This window comes from Sinocyclocheilus grahami, unplaced genomic scaffold, assembly GCF_001515645.1.
Source record: "Sinocyclocheilus grahami isolate Dianchi unplaced genomic scaffold, SAMN03320097.WGS_v1.1 scaffold14.1, whole genome shotgun sequence".
NCBI classification, from domain to species: domain Eukaryota; kingdom Metazoa; phylum Chordata; class Actinopteri; order Cypriniformes; family Cyprinidae; genus Sinocyclocheilus; species Sinocyclocheilus grahami.
The window spans coordinates 2,797,549-2,815,195 of NW_015505193.1; the positions used below are offsets into that span (position 1 = coordinate 2,797,549).

The 17,647-nt window shown below is 35.0% G+C and overlaps 1 protein-coding gene across 2 annotated transcripts in view; it reads left to right on the plus strand.

Moving 5' to 3' along the window:
- The window catches only part of LOC107600282 (F-BAR and double SH3 domains protein 2-like), a 102,854-nt gene that overhangs the window by 10,550 nt on the left and 74,657 nt on the right, over positions 1–17,647 (plus strand). For both annotated transcript variants that reach the window (XM_016292135.1, XM_016292142.1), the window contains exon 3: positions 13,637–13,682. In XM_016292135.1, the coding sequence (XP_016147621.1) occupies positions 13,637–13,682 (46 nt within the window). The remainder of the gene's footprint in view (positions 1–13,636; positions 13,683–17,647) is intronic.

Genomic DNA, 17,647 nt, shown 5'->3' on the forward strand with positions numbered 1-17,647 from the left:
AATGATTATAACGATTTTTTTTTTTTTTGAGAGTGCTTAAACTCGCGATAGATCAAAGTTAGTGATAATGTCACTTTCTGTATAAGAATTTATTTGCTGTTTGAATAACCTTGGAAAGGAAACGTTTTATAATTACCAATTTCTAATGTTTTTTTTTATTCAATTGGAGTCATATTAAATACAAATTCAGTCCCATTAAACATATTTTATTAGCCTACATGACACCCATGTCTGGTTCTTGCCTAAAAAGACGGGTTTATGATGTTTGTAGTTAATAGATTTGGCTGCTTTTAGCCTTACCCTGGAGTTGGTCCACCCTCCGCCTATGATCGTGATTATGATTTTTGCCATAATTGAGCAGCCCTACTTCTGACTGGATCCGTTTCTCTTGCACTTTCTGACTCTTTGTTTCATTGTGAACTCATAAGGCAGTATGAAGACTATACTGTGTTGTTCTAGAAAACTGCACAACTGTGGAATGATTTGTGTTCTAAGTCAAGATGAGGAATACCTTGTTATTAAGGGTGTTTGATATGAACAACAAGATGCATTTTAATTGTTTACGATAGTTTATATATATATATATATATATATTGTTGCTTCAATGTGTTTTCACACACTGACCTATACGTATGACCTTTATACACACACACACACACATATATATATATATACTGTATATATATATATATAATATTTTTGTGTCCAATGTCCTAATACAAAGTAAATAATCATGCAAAATTATGGTGTTTAATTCACTGGATTAAATCAAAAATATATATTATTAAATTCTTATTTAGTATAGAAACCATTTTTGCTTTGAATTCCAGTAAAAATAGCTAGATTGTGACACATACACTGATGTAAAATTAGAATTTGGTTGTTGAAGGCTGATGTTTCCTCTTGTTATGTTGGGTTCTCACAGGGTTTTCTGAGTCAGATCTGACCTGAGCATTAACTCTATCATCCAAATGCAAAGAAATCCTGCTCTCCATCATTCTTTAATGAATGAGCTTTTCTTACAACCATCGTCACACACACAAGCCCACAACTCTCAAAGGCTTTAATGAAATTGAGCCGGCCTGCCTCCCGAATCTCAAGGCTAATTTGATCTGAGAGGTATTTCATGAAAAGCCTTTTCATTCTTTCAACAGCGTTCTCAAACACGTAACGATGCTGAAAATTCAGCTTTTCATCACAAGAGTAAATTACATTTTACAATATATTCAAATAGAACACATTAATTTTAAATTGTAAAAATATTTTGCAATATTACTGTTTTTTTATCACAGTTAAATGTCTTTTATTTTGCTCTGTTTCCTCTCATAAAGCTATCATATGAATTTCTAAGACTTATATAGCACACAAGTTGTATAATGTGACTTTTTATAGTGCTTTAATGATGTTTATTTTAGTCATTATTAGAATTCAAATCCCTGAAGGTTGTTATGAGAAGTAGTAATTGTGATTCTTGCCTTGGCTAGCACCATGAATCAGTATTATAGCACTTTCCGTGATGTCTTTTAGAGCGGTAGAACAATAGGAGCGAGAGGCCCAGACATGCCTTCTATCCTGGAGATGATCTGGAGGGCTGTGTGTGTGCTTTCTCTTGTGAGCTTTTAGTGTGGAAAAAAGCAGATGACTGTGATCTGGGAAGAAAAACAGCGCAAATTCCTGGAGATTTCAGACCGTGCCGTGAGAATGGAGGCTTTACAACATGTGAGGCAAGCAAAACGGATTCGGATGTGAAAAGTGAGCCTGGTGGGGGTTTTTCTGAAGGGGTGAAAGGAATTTGAGGAGGCATGTGAGAGCAGGAGGTGCTGATAAAGGAAGGAGGAGAGCTGTAATGCTCGATGCAAACGCCGTCTCCCTGGAGTTCACATTCTCTCATGCTCACTTTAACACAGTCATGTTCTCCCACACAAACACAGCGTTCATAAGCAAATTCAACCGTACATGTTTATGAATTCTTAAAGAGAGCAAGCGAGCCTAATGCTTCAAAGTGGAATGCGTTATACCGGCTCCAGAAAGCCACGAGAACATGTGCAGGTCACATTTAAAACCAAAATAAAGTTTTGCATTAAAAAAATTGAGACAATTTTAGGATTTCTTTTATTTTATTAAAATATATTATTTTTTTACCCTTAAAATTCTTTTTAATGTTATGCATCAGACATTTTAACCCCTTTATTTGAATCTCAAATATTGTTTTTCAGATTATCTTTACTGTAAAGTATGTAATTTACTTGCATATACATATTTTGCAATTTGAGTAATATTTCTTGAATTTTAGGCAAAGTGTGCTTTATTGTCATGAAAGTAATGTCACAATGTACACTGCCATTCAGAAGTATAGGGTCAGTAAGATTTTTTTTTAAATACTTTTGTAGTGTGAGATGTTATAGAGCATGATGGGGGGTTTTCTGAAGGGGTGAAAGGAATTTGAGGAGGCATGTGAGAGCAGGAGGTGCTGATAAAGGAAGGAGGAGAGCTGTAATGCTCGATGCAAGCGCCGTCTCCCTGGAGTTCACATTCTCTCATGCTCACTTTAACACAGTCATGTTCTCCCACACAAACACAGCGTTCATAAGCAAATTCAACCGTACATGTTTATGAATTCTTAAAGAGAGCAAGCGAGCCTAATGCTTCAAAGTGGAATGCGTTATACCGGCTCCAGAAAGCCACGAGAACATGTGCAGGTCACATTTAAAACCAAAATAAAGTTTTGCATTAAAAAAATTGAGACAATTTTAGGATTTCTTTTATTTTATTAAAATATATTATTTTTTTACCCTTAAAATTCTTTTTAATGTTATGCATCAGACATTTTAACCCCTTTATTTGAATCTCAAATATTGTTTTTCAGATTATCTTTACTGTAAAGTATGTAATTTACTTGCATATACATATTTTGCAATTTGAGTAATATTTCTTGAATTTTAGGCAAAGTGTGCTTTATTGTCATGAAAGTAATGTCACAATGTACACTGCCATTCAGAAGTATAGGGTCAGTAAGATTTTTTTTTAAATACTTTTGTTCAGCAAGGATGCTTAAAATCGATCAAAAATGACAGAAAATATTACAAAAGGTTTCTGTTTCAAATAAATTGTGTACCTTTGGACTTCATTTAAAAAAAAAAAATCCACAAAAATATGAAGCAGCAAAACTGTTTTCAACATTGATGATAATTCAATTCAAAAAAGTGTTTCCAAAGCAGCAAATCATATAAATCAGCATATTATAATGATTTCTGAAGGATCATGTGACACTAAAGACTGGAGTAATGATGCTGAAAATTCAGCTTTGCATCGCAGGAATAAATTATATTTTAAAATATATTAAAATCAAAAACTGATATTTTGAATTGTAAAAACATTTCACAATTTTACGGTTTTACTGCAGCCTTGGTGAGCAGAAGAGACTTCTTTCAAAAAAAATCTTGCCGACCTTAAACTTTAAAAAATCGTAATATTCCTCAAAATAGGCTTCACCTACAGAGAACGTCACATCAAGACACACAAACACACTTGGCTGTCTGTTGTGTTGTGTGGAGATTACATCGCTCTCATACCCAAACAACCACTAATTGGAAAAGCTGGAAGTGAAATACAAGGCCTTGACCTCTCTGACCTCTTCCTCTCCTCTCACTAATAGCTCAGACGCCTCTAACATTCTTAGTTAGGTCGAAAACGCTCCTCCTAATGCCCATCGATTCATTCTTCTTTCTCTCCATCCCTTTGTCTTGGCCTGTTGTTGTACCTTGTTTTTTATTCTGTGGATTTAACTCTCCCGCTCTCTTGTTCTTGTTAGTGGTATTCAAGTCAAACATCACTATCATGGGTTCTCATGCTTGGAGTTAGTGATTTTGACCCTTTAACCTTGAGTATTAAAGTACTGTGTATCATCCTGGAACGTTTGTGATCCAGACATGAACGATTCCTCAAATCATGTTTCTTCACCTGCTAGATGATAAAAAATACATTGAAGGAGGGACTCAAGCCATATATAAAGACCAGACTTTCTCTTTTGGCTTTAGACAGTAAAATAATGTATTTGCACACAACAAATGGAAAGTGGAAGTAGATAGTTATGATATATTATTATATTAGGCTGTAAAAATAGTTATCTTTCTTGGAAACAAAAACCACGTCATCCAAGGTTTACTGACCTCTGGATTAGTTTTATCTGTTTATAACTGAACACACACGCCACTCTCCCATCTGTATGTGTATTACTATGTTTATGACTGTTCTTTTTAGGAAGTAATTAGTCATTTAGCATTTTGTATACACAGATTTGTATAAACAACTCCCATCATGCAACCTGTGTTTTTTTATCTATGGTGTCTTTTGGATAGTTCTCCCAAAAAAGAAAATTTGCTGTAAATGTCCTCACCTTAGATGTAGATGAGTTTGTTTCTTCATTGAAACCGATTTGGGGAAATGTTGCATTGCATCACTTGCTCCGCAATGGATGCTCTGCAGTGAATGGGTGCCGTCAGAATGAGAGTCTAAACAGCTGATAAAAACATCACAATAATCCACAAGTAATCCACACCACTCCAGTCCATCAGTTAACATCTTGTGATGTGAAAAGCTGTGTTTGTAAGAAGCAAATTCATCATTAAGACGTTTTAACTTTAAAGTGTTGCTTCTGGCCAAAATACCAGTCCATAATCCATAATAACGCTTCCTTCTGTGAAAAAGTCTATATCCTGTTGTCTATAACATAAAAATCCACCAACATATTAGTTTAGAACCATTTTGGGCTGTTTTGGCTTGTAAACGGTCTGTGCGTATTTCTGTCCTGATTCAAACGAGTGGCGAAAGCAATATTGGATAGAGGACTTGTTTAAATGATGGATTTGTTTCTTACAAACACTATTCTTTTAGCGTTTGACTTTCTTTTGTAACTTCTGCCTATAAGATAAATGACATTGGCTGGATCTGTGTGCGTTTGTAGTTTTGTGGGAGATTCCTGGGTTTACAGCTTGACTCTAGGCACTCAAATTCCTCAGGTCTGCTTCGTGTGTTTCGGCACTAAACGGTCTCTGCAGAAAGTGCCACAATGTGTCTGATGTGTCTGAATGCTTCTGTTTCTAAGTCCACTTAAAGTCATCAACGTTACTAGACTTTTTCATTTTGTGAATGTTCTGAATGTGTTGTTGTGGGACTAGTTAGGCCTACATGTTTAAGTTTAATACTTGATGTGTTAGGGGTTAGTTGAAATGAATAGCAGTAATAGCTATGCTTGCAAGAGGACTCGTTAAGATTGCTTCCAAGATATAATGATTGAATTAGCACATAACATTCAAGTTCTAATTGCAGTCATTGCTGTATTGATTTAATAATTTAAGTGCCATTCAATCCGGACTGACAGGGTTTCCAAGGACACTGCTGGGTTTTTCCCAGCTGTAGACAGACAGACCTGTTGGTCCCAGAGCAAGAGCCGTCATTGCGTTACTAGACTTTTTCATTTTGTGAATGTGTTCTGAATGTGTTGTTGTGGGACTAGTTAGGCCTACATGTTTAAGTTTAATACTTGATGTGTTAGGGGTTAGTTGAAATGAATAGCAGTAATAGCTATGCTTGCAAGAGGACTCGTTAAGATTGCTTCCAAGATATAATGATTGAATTAGCACATAACATTCAAGTTCTAATTGCAGTCATTGCTGTATTGATTTAATAATTTAAGTGCCATTCAATCCGGACTGACAGGGTTTCCAAGGACACTGCTGGGTTTTTCCCAGCTGTAGACAGACAGACCTGTTGGTCCCAGAGCAAGAGCCGTCATTAGGCGTCCACGGCTCCTCAGGCTGAGATGCTGCTCTGTAATTAGTCACTCTGAGGTTTACTGTAATTACTGACTTTGACTCCTCTATCTTACCCCATTTCCTCTTCCGTCCCGATTCTCTTTGTTTCCTTGTATGTGTATGTTCTGAATGCCATACTATATCCTATTTTTTTTTTAAATGTGATGCCGTAATTTTGCATAAATGCAAATTAAGCATGTTTGCATGTTATCTAAAAAACATTTGCTCGATTTAACATGCTACTTATTGAGGTCTAGTATAGTATATTGGTTCACGAGTAATATTGTGAAATATTATTACAATTTAAAATAACAGTTTTCTATTTGAATACATTTTAAAATAGAATTTATTCCTGTGATGCAAAGCTGAATTTTCAGCATCATTACTCCAGGCTTCAGTGTCGCATGATCCTTCAGAAATCATTCTAATATGGTGATTTGCTGCTCAAGAAACATTTCTGTGTCAGGGCTCGCAAAATCGCTAGGCCCGACGTCCCGGGGCTATTGTGTTTTCCAGTCGGGCTACCAAAATGTTTCACCACCTTGCCCGACGGGCTATCTTGAACAGTGATATAAAATTCCTTCCTTGATTTGCGTTGTTCACTAGCTTGTAGGGGTAAAATGGATCATATTGGTCGTTTGCACGTGTTTCTAAGTCTTGCCGATTTAAACATTGAAATGTGTTTTAAACCATTCACGAGCATTCGGAGATGTGTGCACTCATTCAAAGAGCGCACAGAGAGCCGCGTTTCAGACAATGCGCGTACACAGAATTGATCTAATTGCATTCTAAATAACATGTATTTAGCATCTTTGTTTGGATCATGATTAAAATGCAATGGTTGCCACTGATTTTAAATGGAAAAAGCACAGCCAAAGCATTAGTTTGTTTATATGAAGAGATTTATTTTATTTGTATTTAATTATTTGATTTAGGTTTTGTTTTAAAATTTCAAGTTAGTTTTATTATTTGACATATTTCAATTTCACAAACAAATGTGCAGTATTTTGTTGGAGAAATAATAAAAGGACACCTTTTCATTTATAATTTCTCTTAAATCTCTTTTTTTTTTCTTTTTTTTTTTTTTATAAATATTGTGAGAAAATTGTATTGTGAAATCAGTATCGTGAACCGGATCGCATCCAGAGTTGAGTGAATCGTTACATCCCTATATACTACTAGTTTTTGCTGTGGTATCAAAGAAGTATTCTGTTATTTAAATAATAAAGAACCATATTTTTTTGCTCATCTGCAAAATGACCCGATCTGTTACTCAAAATCTGATATGATCAAATGTGCAGTATTTTGTTGGAGAAATAATAAAAGGACACCTTTTCATTTAGAATTTCTCTTAAATCTCTTTTTTTTTCTTTTTCTTTTTTTTATAAATATTGTGAGAAAATTGTATTGTGAAATCAGTATCGTGAATCGCATCGCATCCAGAGTTGAGTGAATCGTTACATCCCTATATACTACTAGTTTTTGCTGTGGTATCAAAGAAGTATTCTGTTATTTAAATAATAAAGAACCATATTTTTTTGCTCATCTGCAAAATGACCCGATCTGTTACTCAAAATCTGATATGATAATGTAATATGATCCGAGCCGTGGGTTTTGTGATCTGTTACACCCCTACTCTCTTGACTTGTTATTTGAAGAAAAAAAGCGATCACTGAAGTTTTTAATCATGCTGATTTGTCCGCAGTGAAGTTCAGATGTCTTTTTTTTTTTTAATTCGGGCTACTTAAATTCATTCTGGGCTACCAAAATCTGAAGAATATCTGCCCGAAGGGCTACCAGGGATTTTGAAATTTTGCGAGCCCTGTGTGTATTATCGATGTTGAAAATAGTTGTGCTGCTTAATATTTTTGTGAAAACCTTGATAAATGTTTTTTTTAGTATTCTCCGAAGTTCAAAAGAACAGCATTTATTTGAAATATTACGTAACATTTTAAATGCTTTACTGTCACTTTCAATTGAATGCATCCTTGCTGAATAAAAGTATTAGTTTCTTTTAAAAAATATCTTACTGATCCCAAACTCTTGAACGGTAGTGTATGCCAAGTTTGACTGCGTAGCTCACAGAGTAGACATATTAGTAGACATGACCTCAGGCCAAGTGATCTCTGACCCTTACTATGCTGTTTCCTATGTAGGTCAGTCGTGGCAAAGAGTTTAACATCTGGAGTTCACATGCTCCACTGTCTGAATGCAGCCTCTTCTTGTGGATCGTTCTAACTGTCTAGTAGCAACCAGTCCTCACCACACACACTGAGTCTGTTAAACCTTTGACACCGTATGCCGCCTTCTGTTACCGCTCCGCACTTGTGGTCATCCTGTGCAAAGTGTAGAAAAAGACTTGAGTTATTCAGCTCAAAGTGAACAGTAACACTCCAGGTGCATTCATTGGCAGAAGTGTTTGTTTATATTTAAATATTTACATATACATTTGCATTCTAAGTGGGTTATTACATAGATGTATAATTTTGAAATAAAATACATTTATAAATATATAAGCAAGTAGAGTCTGATTGTAATGGTAAACCCACTTAGCTTAGAATACATATGCATATATATTTGCATCATATAAATATATATATATATATACATAAATAATATATATTTCCATTCTGATTGGGTTTAAAATTACATGCAGACCCTTCCCTTTACAATTATTAGATTAAAGTGGAAATGCAATGTTAATTGCTATTTTTGTGTTTACATATATATATTGTAAATATATTTATAGACACATTTACAGTATGTAAATATTTTATTATTTCCATGCTATTCTTAAGTGGGTTTAACATTTACATCCATTCAGACCCATCTGTTTGCAGTGCACTGTGAGATTAACGTAATGTTAACTAGGGATGCGCCGATACCGATAACCAATAATTCTTTATTTTTGACAGCCGATAACCGATATGTTGGCCGAAAAATCTATATCCAAATTTTTATATACTTTTTGAGAGCCTGATTACATGCCACGCCGAATTGAGGCAGTAATTAAAGCAAAAGGAGCCTCTACCAAGTATCGAGTACATGTACAGTAAATTAACATACTTTCCAGAAGGCCAACAATTCGCTAAAAATGTTTTTTTATTGGTCTTATGAAGTATTCTAATTTGTTGAGATAGTGAATTGGTGGGTTTTTGTTAAATGTGAGCCAAAATCATCACAATTAAAGGAACCAAAGACTTAAACTACTTCAGTCTGTGTGCATTGCATTTATTTAATACACGAGTTTCACAATTTGAGTTGAATTACTGAAATAAATGAACTTTTCCATGACATTCTAATTTATTGAGATGCACCTGTATATATGTGTGTGTGTGTATGTAAATATATTTATAGACACATTTACAGTATGTAAATATTTTATTATTTCCATTCTATTCTTAAGTGGGTTCCATTCAGACCCATCTGTTTGCAGTGCACTGTGAGATTAACGTAATGTTAACACTAATTAACACTATTCACACCAAACTGATGCAATTTTTTTGTTGACCTCCAAGAAAAGTTCATTTAATTTAAAATAAATAAATAAAACATGTTGCTTTATTTTAAGATGAATTTCCCACTTAATATGAAAGGAGTCCATTCGAATGCAGTTTTGTTTTAACTTCTTGTCATGCTGAAACTTGTGGCAAAATTTTGTGTGCTGTGAACAAGCATTCAATCAGACGATGTGCGTGTGGTGAGGGTTATGATACAGCAGTAAAAAACGAATTTGTTGACTTCATTTTTGCAACAAAGAAGGTTGTTGCAGGCTGTCGCCTTACTGGACCTCGAGGTCACCCTGTTCATGCTCTTATGAAAGCAGTGACAGTGCAATTAGCACCAGACGCACTTCATCCTATAGAGCCTGATGATTTTCAGTTTCACAGTCCTCCTTTTGACCACACACTCCTGCACTGTGTGACATTCTGCTCCCTAGTTGTAAATTAAGATTATTCTGAATATGTATATTTATATATATGCATATGTGTATATATAGATCATATGTATAGGTGTGTGAAACCACTAATTAACACTATTCACACCAAACTGATGCAATTTTTTTGTTGACCTCCAAGAAAAGTTCATTTAATTTAAAATAAATAAATAAAACATGTTGCTTTATTTTAAGATGAATTTCCCACTTAATATGAAAGGAGTCCATTCGAATGCAGCTTTGTTTTAACTTCTTGTCATGCTGAAACTTGTGGCAAAATTTTGTGTGCTGTGAACAAGCATTCAATCAGACGATGTGCGTGTGGTGAGGGTTATGATACAGCAGTAAAAAAACGAATTTGTTGACATCATTTTTGCAACAAAGAAGGTTGTTGCAGGCTGTCGCCTTACTGGACCTCGAGGTCACCCTGTTCATGCTCTTATGAAAGCAGTGACAGTGCAATTAGCACCAGACGCACTTCATCCTATAGAGCCTGATGATTTTCAGTTTCACAGTCCTCCTTTTGACCACACACTCCTGCACTGTGTGACATTCTGCTCCCTAGTTGTAAATTAAGATTATTCTGAATATGTATATTTATATATATGCATATGTGTATATATAGATCATATGTATAGGTGTGTGAAACACACTGAAACAACATCACTGTATAATATGACAAAAATATGCACTTGTCCGTCCTGTTTAAATGTAGCTAAACAGATGATGTACATGCATAATGGCATTCAAATGTTTAATAAATATATTGAAACATTTTAGAGCATGCATAAATTGAAATAAAAAATAAGTCTTTTTAATCTCCTGACAGCTCTAATTACTTAACTTTTCATGCACATTAGGGATAAAAGATAATTACAAACAGAATCTATTTTTAAAAACAGAAAATAAGAGTTCATAAATTTCTCTGACAGCTTGTTGGACTTAAGAAGACATTTCCGGTGGTTTTTCACATGCATTCTGGAAATTTCTAGGGAGTGAGCGTATCAGTGCGCTGGATTGATTTTGACACTGGGACGGCCCTAGAAATGTTCGACTCCCAGGGCAGTGCACTTAATACTGAACTAGGGAGCTGATTGAGACGCACCCTGGCTACCCGCCTACTATATATTAGGGAACTATGCAATTTCATATGCAGCCGTAGTTGATTAGCACATTTGTTCATGGAAATAAGTTATATGAACTAAATCATTTGTAAACATAAGTTAATGCATTAACTAATGTCAACTAACACTAATGTTAGTTTATAATGTTAATGTTAGTTAATAATGTTCATGTTAGTTCAGAGTGCATTAACTAATGTTAAAAGACTGTTAAATTGTTAGTTAAAAGACTGTACATTATTAGTTCATGTAGTTAACTTTTGTTAACAAATGAAATCTTATTGTAAAGTATTACCAGCTTTTTTTAGTCAATTAATTTCTAGGTATGATTAAGTTTATTTTACTCTGTTTTTAATGTAAGTAAACAAGATTTTTATTCAGAGGTATGTCTAACGGATGTATTTAAAAAGTATCACCTGTTGTATTGTTTTTATGTTTTGTGTATTTGAGATTTTTTTTCTTATAGGTTTTTTGTTGTTTTCTTGTCGAGAAGATAGCCTTGCTGCTGACATTGTGTTAAAAGAATAATGTTAACACTTTACAAAAAGGTCCCATTAGTTTGTTAGTTAACTAATATTACCTAACAATGAGCAATACATACCGTATTTTTTAATCTTTGTTCACATTAGTTAATAAACATATAAATAATCCCTGTTAGTTCATGTCAGCTCAGGTTCATTATGCATTAGTGCATTTTGGAAATAACATTAACTAACATTAATAAATGCTTTAGAAGTATTTGTCATTGTTAGTTCATGTTAACTAATATAGTTAACTTATGTTAACAAATGGAGCCTTGCTGTAAAGTGTTACCAAAATAATAAATAAATTATTGCTTTAAAACTGGAATTTCACACGACTATAGACATTGTGTATAGTATGTGAACATGCAGTGTAAATGTGCAGCAGATAAAGACGTCTTCGAAGAAGCCTTTACAGTAGCTGTGAACTGGGATGAAATGCTTAGGTGTGTTCACTGGCCCACAGACCCTTGGAAAGTGAAAAGCGATGAGCAAGCATGTGTGACATACCACACGAAACCTCTTCCCCCATAAACTGTTGGCGCTATGTAAGCATATCGGCCTGTTTTGATAGGACTCTGGGTCCGGGCCACAGAGGGGTCCTGTAGTTTACTTTCCTGCGTATTTGGAAGTATTTCTGTGGGGAGGGGGAGGGGCGGAAATTCCTGTCTTGCATAAAAGCAGAGTCCACAAACGCACTAATCCCATAAACATGAACCGCCACCCATATGATAGGACAGACCCTGCTACCACGTTCCTTCATGATTTTTAAAAACACGTGTCATGAGTTCAGCTGATTTGAAATTAAAATCAGAGGGTGCAGCTAAGGGATGGGATCATGGGAAAAGGAACTGGAGTCAGCAGAAGGAGGAAAAGCAAAACAAGTCGTCTTGTCTCAGACTGTACTCATTTGTAATGCTGCGAAGGGAGATGAATGCTCTCAAACCATCAGCTGTCTGGATGCCTCCTGCCCTCTGGCTTGAAAACCAAACCAGTCATACGAGGAAGAATGTTAAAAACACCGTCTCCATGGCCAACTCACAGTATGATGTGTGAAGGAGATTAATTATTCTTGCAGCCCAGAGAGCTTGAACTTCAAAAATCACTGTGAATCTTGTGATCTTGCGTTATGATTTAAATTCAGCATGAACCCAAAACTGGCCCAGTTTACATGATTTATGCATATTTCTAGTCTTATTGTGAATGTTATTCAAATCTGCACTGAAAATAAATGGTGTAGGATTTATTTTGAAACAATTTTCACTTATAATTTTGCAGATAATTGAAATGGCAATTAACACTTTGAATTAAACATGAATTTTTGAAGTAGAAAGACTGAAATAGCATTTTCTTGGAAAACATACTTTAATAATCTGTTTTTAAGACTTAAAAGAATTTTAAGATCAAAAAAATCTATTCACAAAAATGTTCTAAAACGATTTTCCTTTTCAGGTGTTATCTAGGCCAAGCATGCTATTGGTTTGATGTTTAGTCATGGTTTTGCAGTAACTTATTGATAGTTAAAATAATAAGGTTACAGCAATAATGTGTTTCAGAAGGAGACAAGTGCTCCAAAATCTACTGCAAAACAATCTGTTTTTAATCTTTGTTGAATATTCTTTCTTTTTTCCACTGAGCTACAATGATGATATATCTTTGCAGGCCAGACTTGAAGTTAGAATCACCCTAGTTCCCTTGACAAAATAACCCAATATGATTTTTCCATTGGCTTTTAGATTATTGTAGAAAGTAAGCTCTGTGACCAGCAAAGGTTTATGATTCTTAGACATTTCGTTCAGCATGATCATGAACATGAACTCAACTTTTATGAATTTTGAAGCCTAAATAAGTAAAAAGGCTTTAAACTTTAAGCGTTAAGTATTTATTTAAAAACATTTTATTGAGTTAGAATAGTTTTTCTAGTAATTATGTGATAAGCTGTGAAAACTGTGAAAGCGACTAGTGAGTAGATGAGTTTACCTGTTCGGTGTAATGTTTAATGTCCCCAACAACCTCTGTAGTCCCATTTAGACACTTGTTTGCCTTTTTCATGACAGGTAAAAGCTTTTAAAAGTTATGTTGTCGAATAAAAAGATATCTTGTGCTTGTGGTAAACCGACATTATCTCAAGCATTTAACCAAAAACACATTAACTTCAGGTCGTTATAATAAATTTAAGCTGATTTGTTATTCTTTTCTGTTTACTGCAAGTTTTTTTCACTGTGCTTTTCTTTCTAATTGCAGAACCTACAGCCAGAAAAAGGCCACTCTGGAGAGAGATTACGCACAGGTGAGGTTACGGTTTGTGTTTCCTGATGATGGTGATGGTGATGATGATGTCTGAGGGTTCACATGCGTGTTAAATCTTTTCACCAAAGCCTAGAGTGTTGATTACAGCCCTGTTGCTTTGATTTATATCATGCTGCAGCCGTGCAAACATTCAGTGCTCTTTTGGGAACCATCAAAACAACAGAAAATCCATCGCCTACCCTGGTTTATTGCAATAATAGGATCACTGTAAATCTGGTTCTTCCAGCATATTATTAAAAAACCTCTAGCTTGATAACCGGGCAGTACTGATAAGCCACTGTCTTTTGCTTTTCAGAGAAGTAAGAATCTGTCAACAGATGATTGAGTTCAGCTAATTACTGTAAACCTGGTTGAGTTGTGCAGACATTGTGCCAGAATTATTGAGTCCAAGTGTTTCAAACTTCTGTCGCATTTGAATATTGGAAAGTACGCAAAAATCTTGTGCCAAGTTAAGCTTAGCATAGATAAAGTACGATTTCTGTTTAAAAAAATAAAAATAAAATCATGAATGCACCCTTTGGTTGAATAGACAGATTCGATGAGCTTCTGTCTTGTAGTTTGCATTAGGTTTTATAGAAATGATTTCTGGTGTATTATTAGATGCTGAATTATGACCAAGTATACTGTCTTGCTGAATAAATACGTTTAGTTTGTTTGTTCGATTGCATGATATAGCGGAGGTTTGCAAACGTGCATCACATTGAGGCACGGCAAAGGTCATAGATTGGTTCACAGATGATCAGTCCTTGAAATTATTACAGAGTTCAGACTGTATTATTTCATAAGCACACTTTTTTGCATTTATCATGCATTTTGACATTAGGCATCATGGCGTCAGATTTTATTGCCAAGATAATGATTTTCTTTATTGCTCTGGTAATATCTCAGTGCTTGTCAAGAAGATATGCATTCTGCTTTCTCCAAGCACTGTCTGAAGTGCACTGCACTTGAAGCTGAAGCTTTTTCAGACTGTTTTATAGGTTAAGAAAATTTTCTAGAAAAGTAAACTGCAATAGCATCTTAAGAAAATGTGTTTGCTCTTTGTCGACCTCTGGATGTCCTGCCATGTGAAGTTTGCTTTATGTGGTGAAAGTCAAGTTTTCGACATTATTCACACGTCGTTTAGGTGTTTTTAAAAGGATTAAAGACTAACCATGTGCAAATTCATCAGTCAACACCATTCAAGTCAAAGTGGAGCTGGTCCCAGCTGCAGTGATTGAGTGGAGGGGACTAATTTGCATATTCATGTGTCCACATAAGGGTGTAGAGTTATATTAAAGAAATTATTTTCACAGGAAAAATTTCATTTTGGTTATGAACGTTTTAAAGGGATAGTTCACCCAAAACTGAAAATCGTCATTACTTGCTCATCCTCAAGTTGTTCCAAACCTGTTTGAGTTTCTTTATTCTGTTGAACACAAAAAGGTATTTTGAGGAATGTTGGTAACCAAACAGTTGACGGTAGCCATTGAGTTCCATAGTATTTTTTCCCATGCTATGGAAGTCAATGACTAAATGTGAGTAAATGATGACAGAATTAACATTTTTGGGTGAGCTATCCTTTTAAGGGATAAATTTAGTGACTGCAGGGGACTTTTAATTGCAACTTCTGAGATATAAATGAAACCGTTATATTTGCAGCATTCACAAAATAAAAACCAGAGGGATGATGTCACGCAATTGCTTCGTCAAAAGAGGTGAATGGATGCATGCTGATCCTGAGATTATACGCCACAGATTATTAACTGATGGATTAGGAGCTCATATTCTGTGTGCGTGGTTGTATGGTGGTCCCATGTAATAATTTTGGCTCTATTTTAGAGTATTTAGTGCATGACAACACTTAAGGAGACAGTATTATAGTGCACAAGCTGTATCAACCTGTAAAGATTTCTGTATAATGTTTATACTGCGGTAGATGTGTTTGTTTGCATGGCTATTAAGTTCCAAATAAAAATGGGAATCCGATGACGTGGATCTCAGTTTTGTATTTAATTCACTGCATCATCTTACGCACATTATAATGCTATAAACGCAAACGCCACATGGTCTTAATGAAGACGTGCACGCACAAACGCACCAGATGTATGACACATGGATGAGTATTTGGGCTTTAGAACAAACAGTTTGGTGGATTTAGGTTAGAATTAAATTGGAAGAGTTTTCATTATTCCAAAACTGCCTTGTTTTGCTGGATCTTCTAGAATCTGATGGGCTATTTGTATGCATGTGTGATAATGTTTATAGGGACTTGAACTTTGACCCCAAACGTTCTGAATGTTTGACCTTACTCGTGTTACTTACCTCTTTCATAACTGACTTTCAAAACTGAGCTTCTCCATATGATGTCAGATTTTAAGTAGTTAATGATTTTACAGGCGGGGCATTTGTGGTGTTGTTAATATTTAACTCATATTGTATGCCTCAATAATGTTTAATCTGTTTCTGTTTTACTGTATGGCACATTTCCATAATCCATTGGACATAATGATGAATCCCGAAAGCATTTTTTAGGTAAATCTCAATTTGCATACTTTCCAAGCTGTATTATACGCAAAATTGGGATTAGTGTATCCCAAATCATAGTATATTAAAATAGCATGACTACTAGTGTGCTCTAGTTTTATGTGGATTTTTTAATATGCATGGCTTTTGAGCAAATATTGTGAACAGAGACTTATTACATACTCAATAGTATGAATTTTCCCGGAAACAGCTAAGAATATGTGTTTATGTCCTATGTCTCACAATGCTTCATTGTATTGTAGTTCCTTTTTTTCTGACTAAAACCAGTTAAATACACGTTCTTGTATTTTTGTCTGATTTTCAAATACTTTTTTGCTTTAAATAAATGTTTATAATGCTGTGATTTCACCTTAGCTGGTCATAGCTTAAAACACTTTTAACAAAGATTTTTTTTAAATCCCAATAAGAAAATGAATAGAAAAAATACTTCAGGACCCAATGCTGCTGAAAAAGTGGGCGGGCACTAATGCGCACCGTTGTTGTTGATGAGCAGAAGACAGGTGAAAGGGGTGGGGCTAAGAGATCTGTGCTAAATGGTTCTAATGTTGACATGGAGACGCTCAGTCATTTTCTACCAAAACAAGCCACAATCGAATGGTTCCCTTTGGTCGATTAGGTTGGATAGGCTAATTCCTATTTCTTTGAATGGACCAGTTTTCTTCTGATTAATAAAATAACTGAAAGTGAGCTTGAGGGCCATCCATTCAGGTCCATGAGGCGTTTCTCAAAGTATTTTATCCTTTATCGCATTTGGCATGCTGGCCTACTCACGACTGAACATGAACCTGGTGCGCTGTGCAGCTGTCCACACAAATAAACATTGTTTTATTGCCCAGGCTTGACGAACAGAGGAACACTTGTTTTTTAAAGAAGAGGGGGAAAGAAAGGGGGTGTGGCTTTGGTGTTGGAGTCAGTTTATCCTGTGAGTTGAGCCAGCGCTCGGATTGACTCGACCGCCATCACAGCTGTGATCAGACATTCAGCATCACCCCTGAGAGAGAGCGAGAGAGAGACGTCCACACTGTAGACTAGAGAGACAGTGAGGACGGTGTGTGTGTGCGTGTGTTAACCCAACACGATATGCTTGCTTTCTTCTATCTGAAGTTATTAACATAAAGAACAGGTCAAATTGCACATTAAATGTTGCACTACATAAAAGAAAAGCCATTTTAGAGGAAGTTACTATATTTTAATTAGAAGATAATAAAAGTTTTTCTTTAGAATAATGTGCCTTAATGTCAGTTTTTATTTGACTTCAAAAGCATTCATATATAATAATAATAATAATAATTATTTGTATTATTTATCATAGTATTTACTTTACATTTACATTTTTAAATAATATTTCTTTTCATTTTTTGTAGTAGTAGTATACCACTACCGGAGAACCCGGCAGTTCTTAAAAGCTGAAGAATTCCA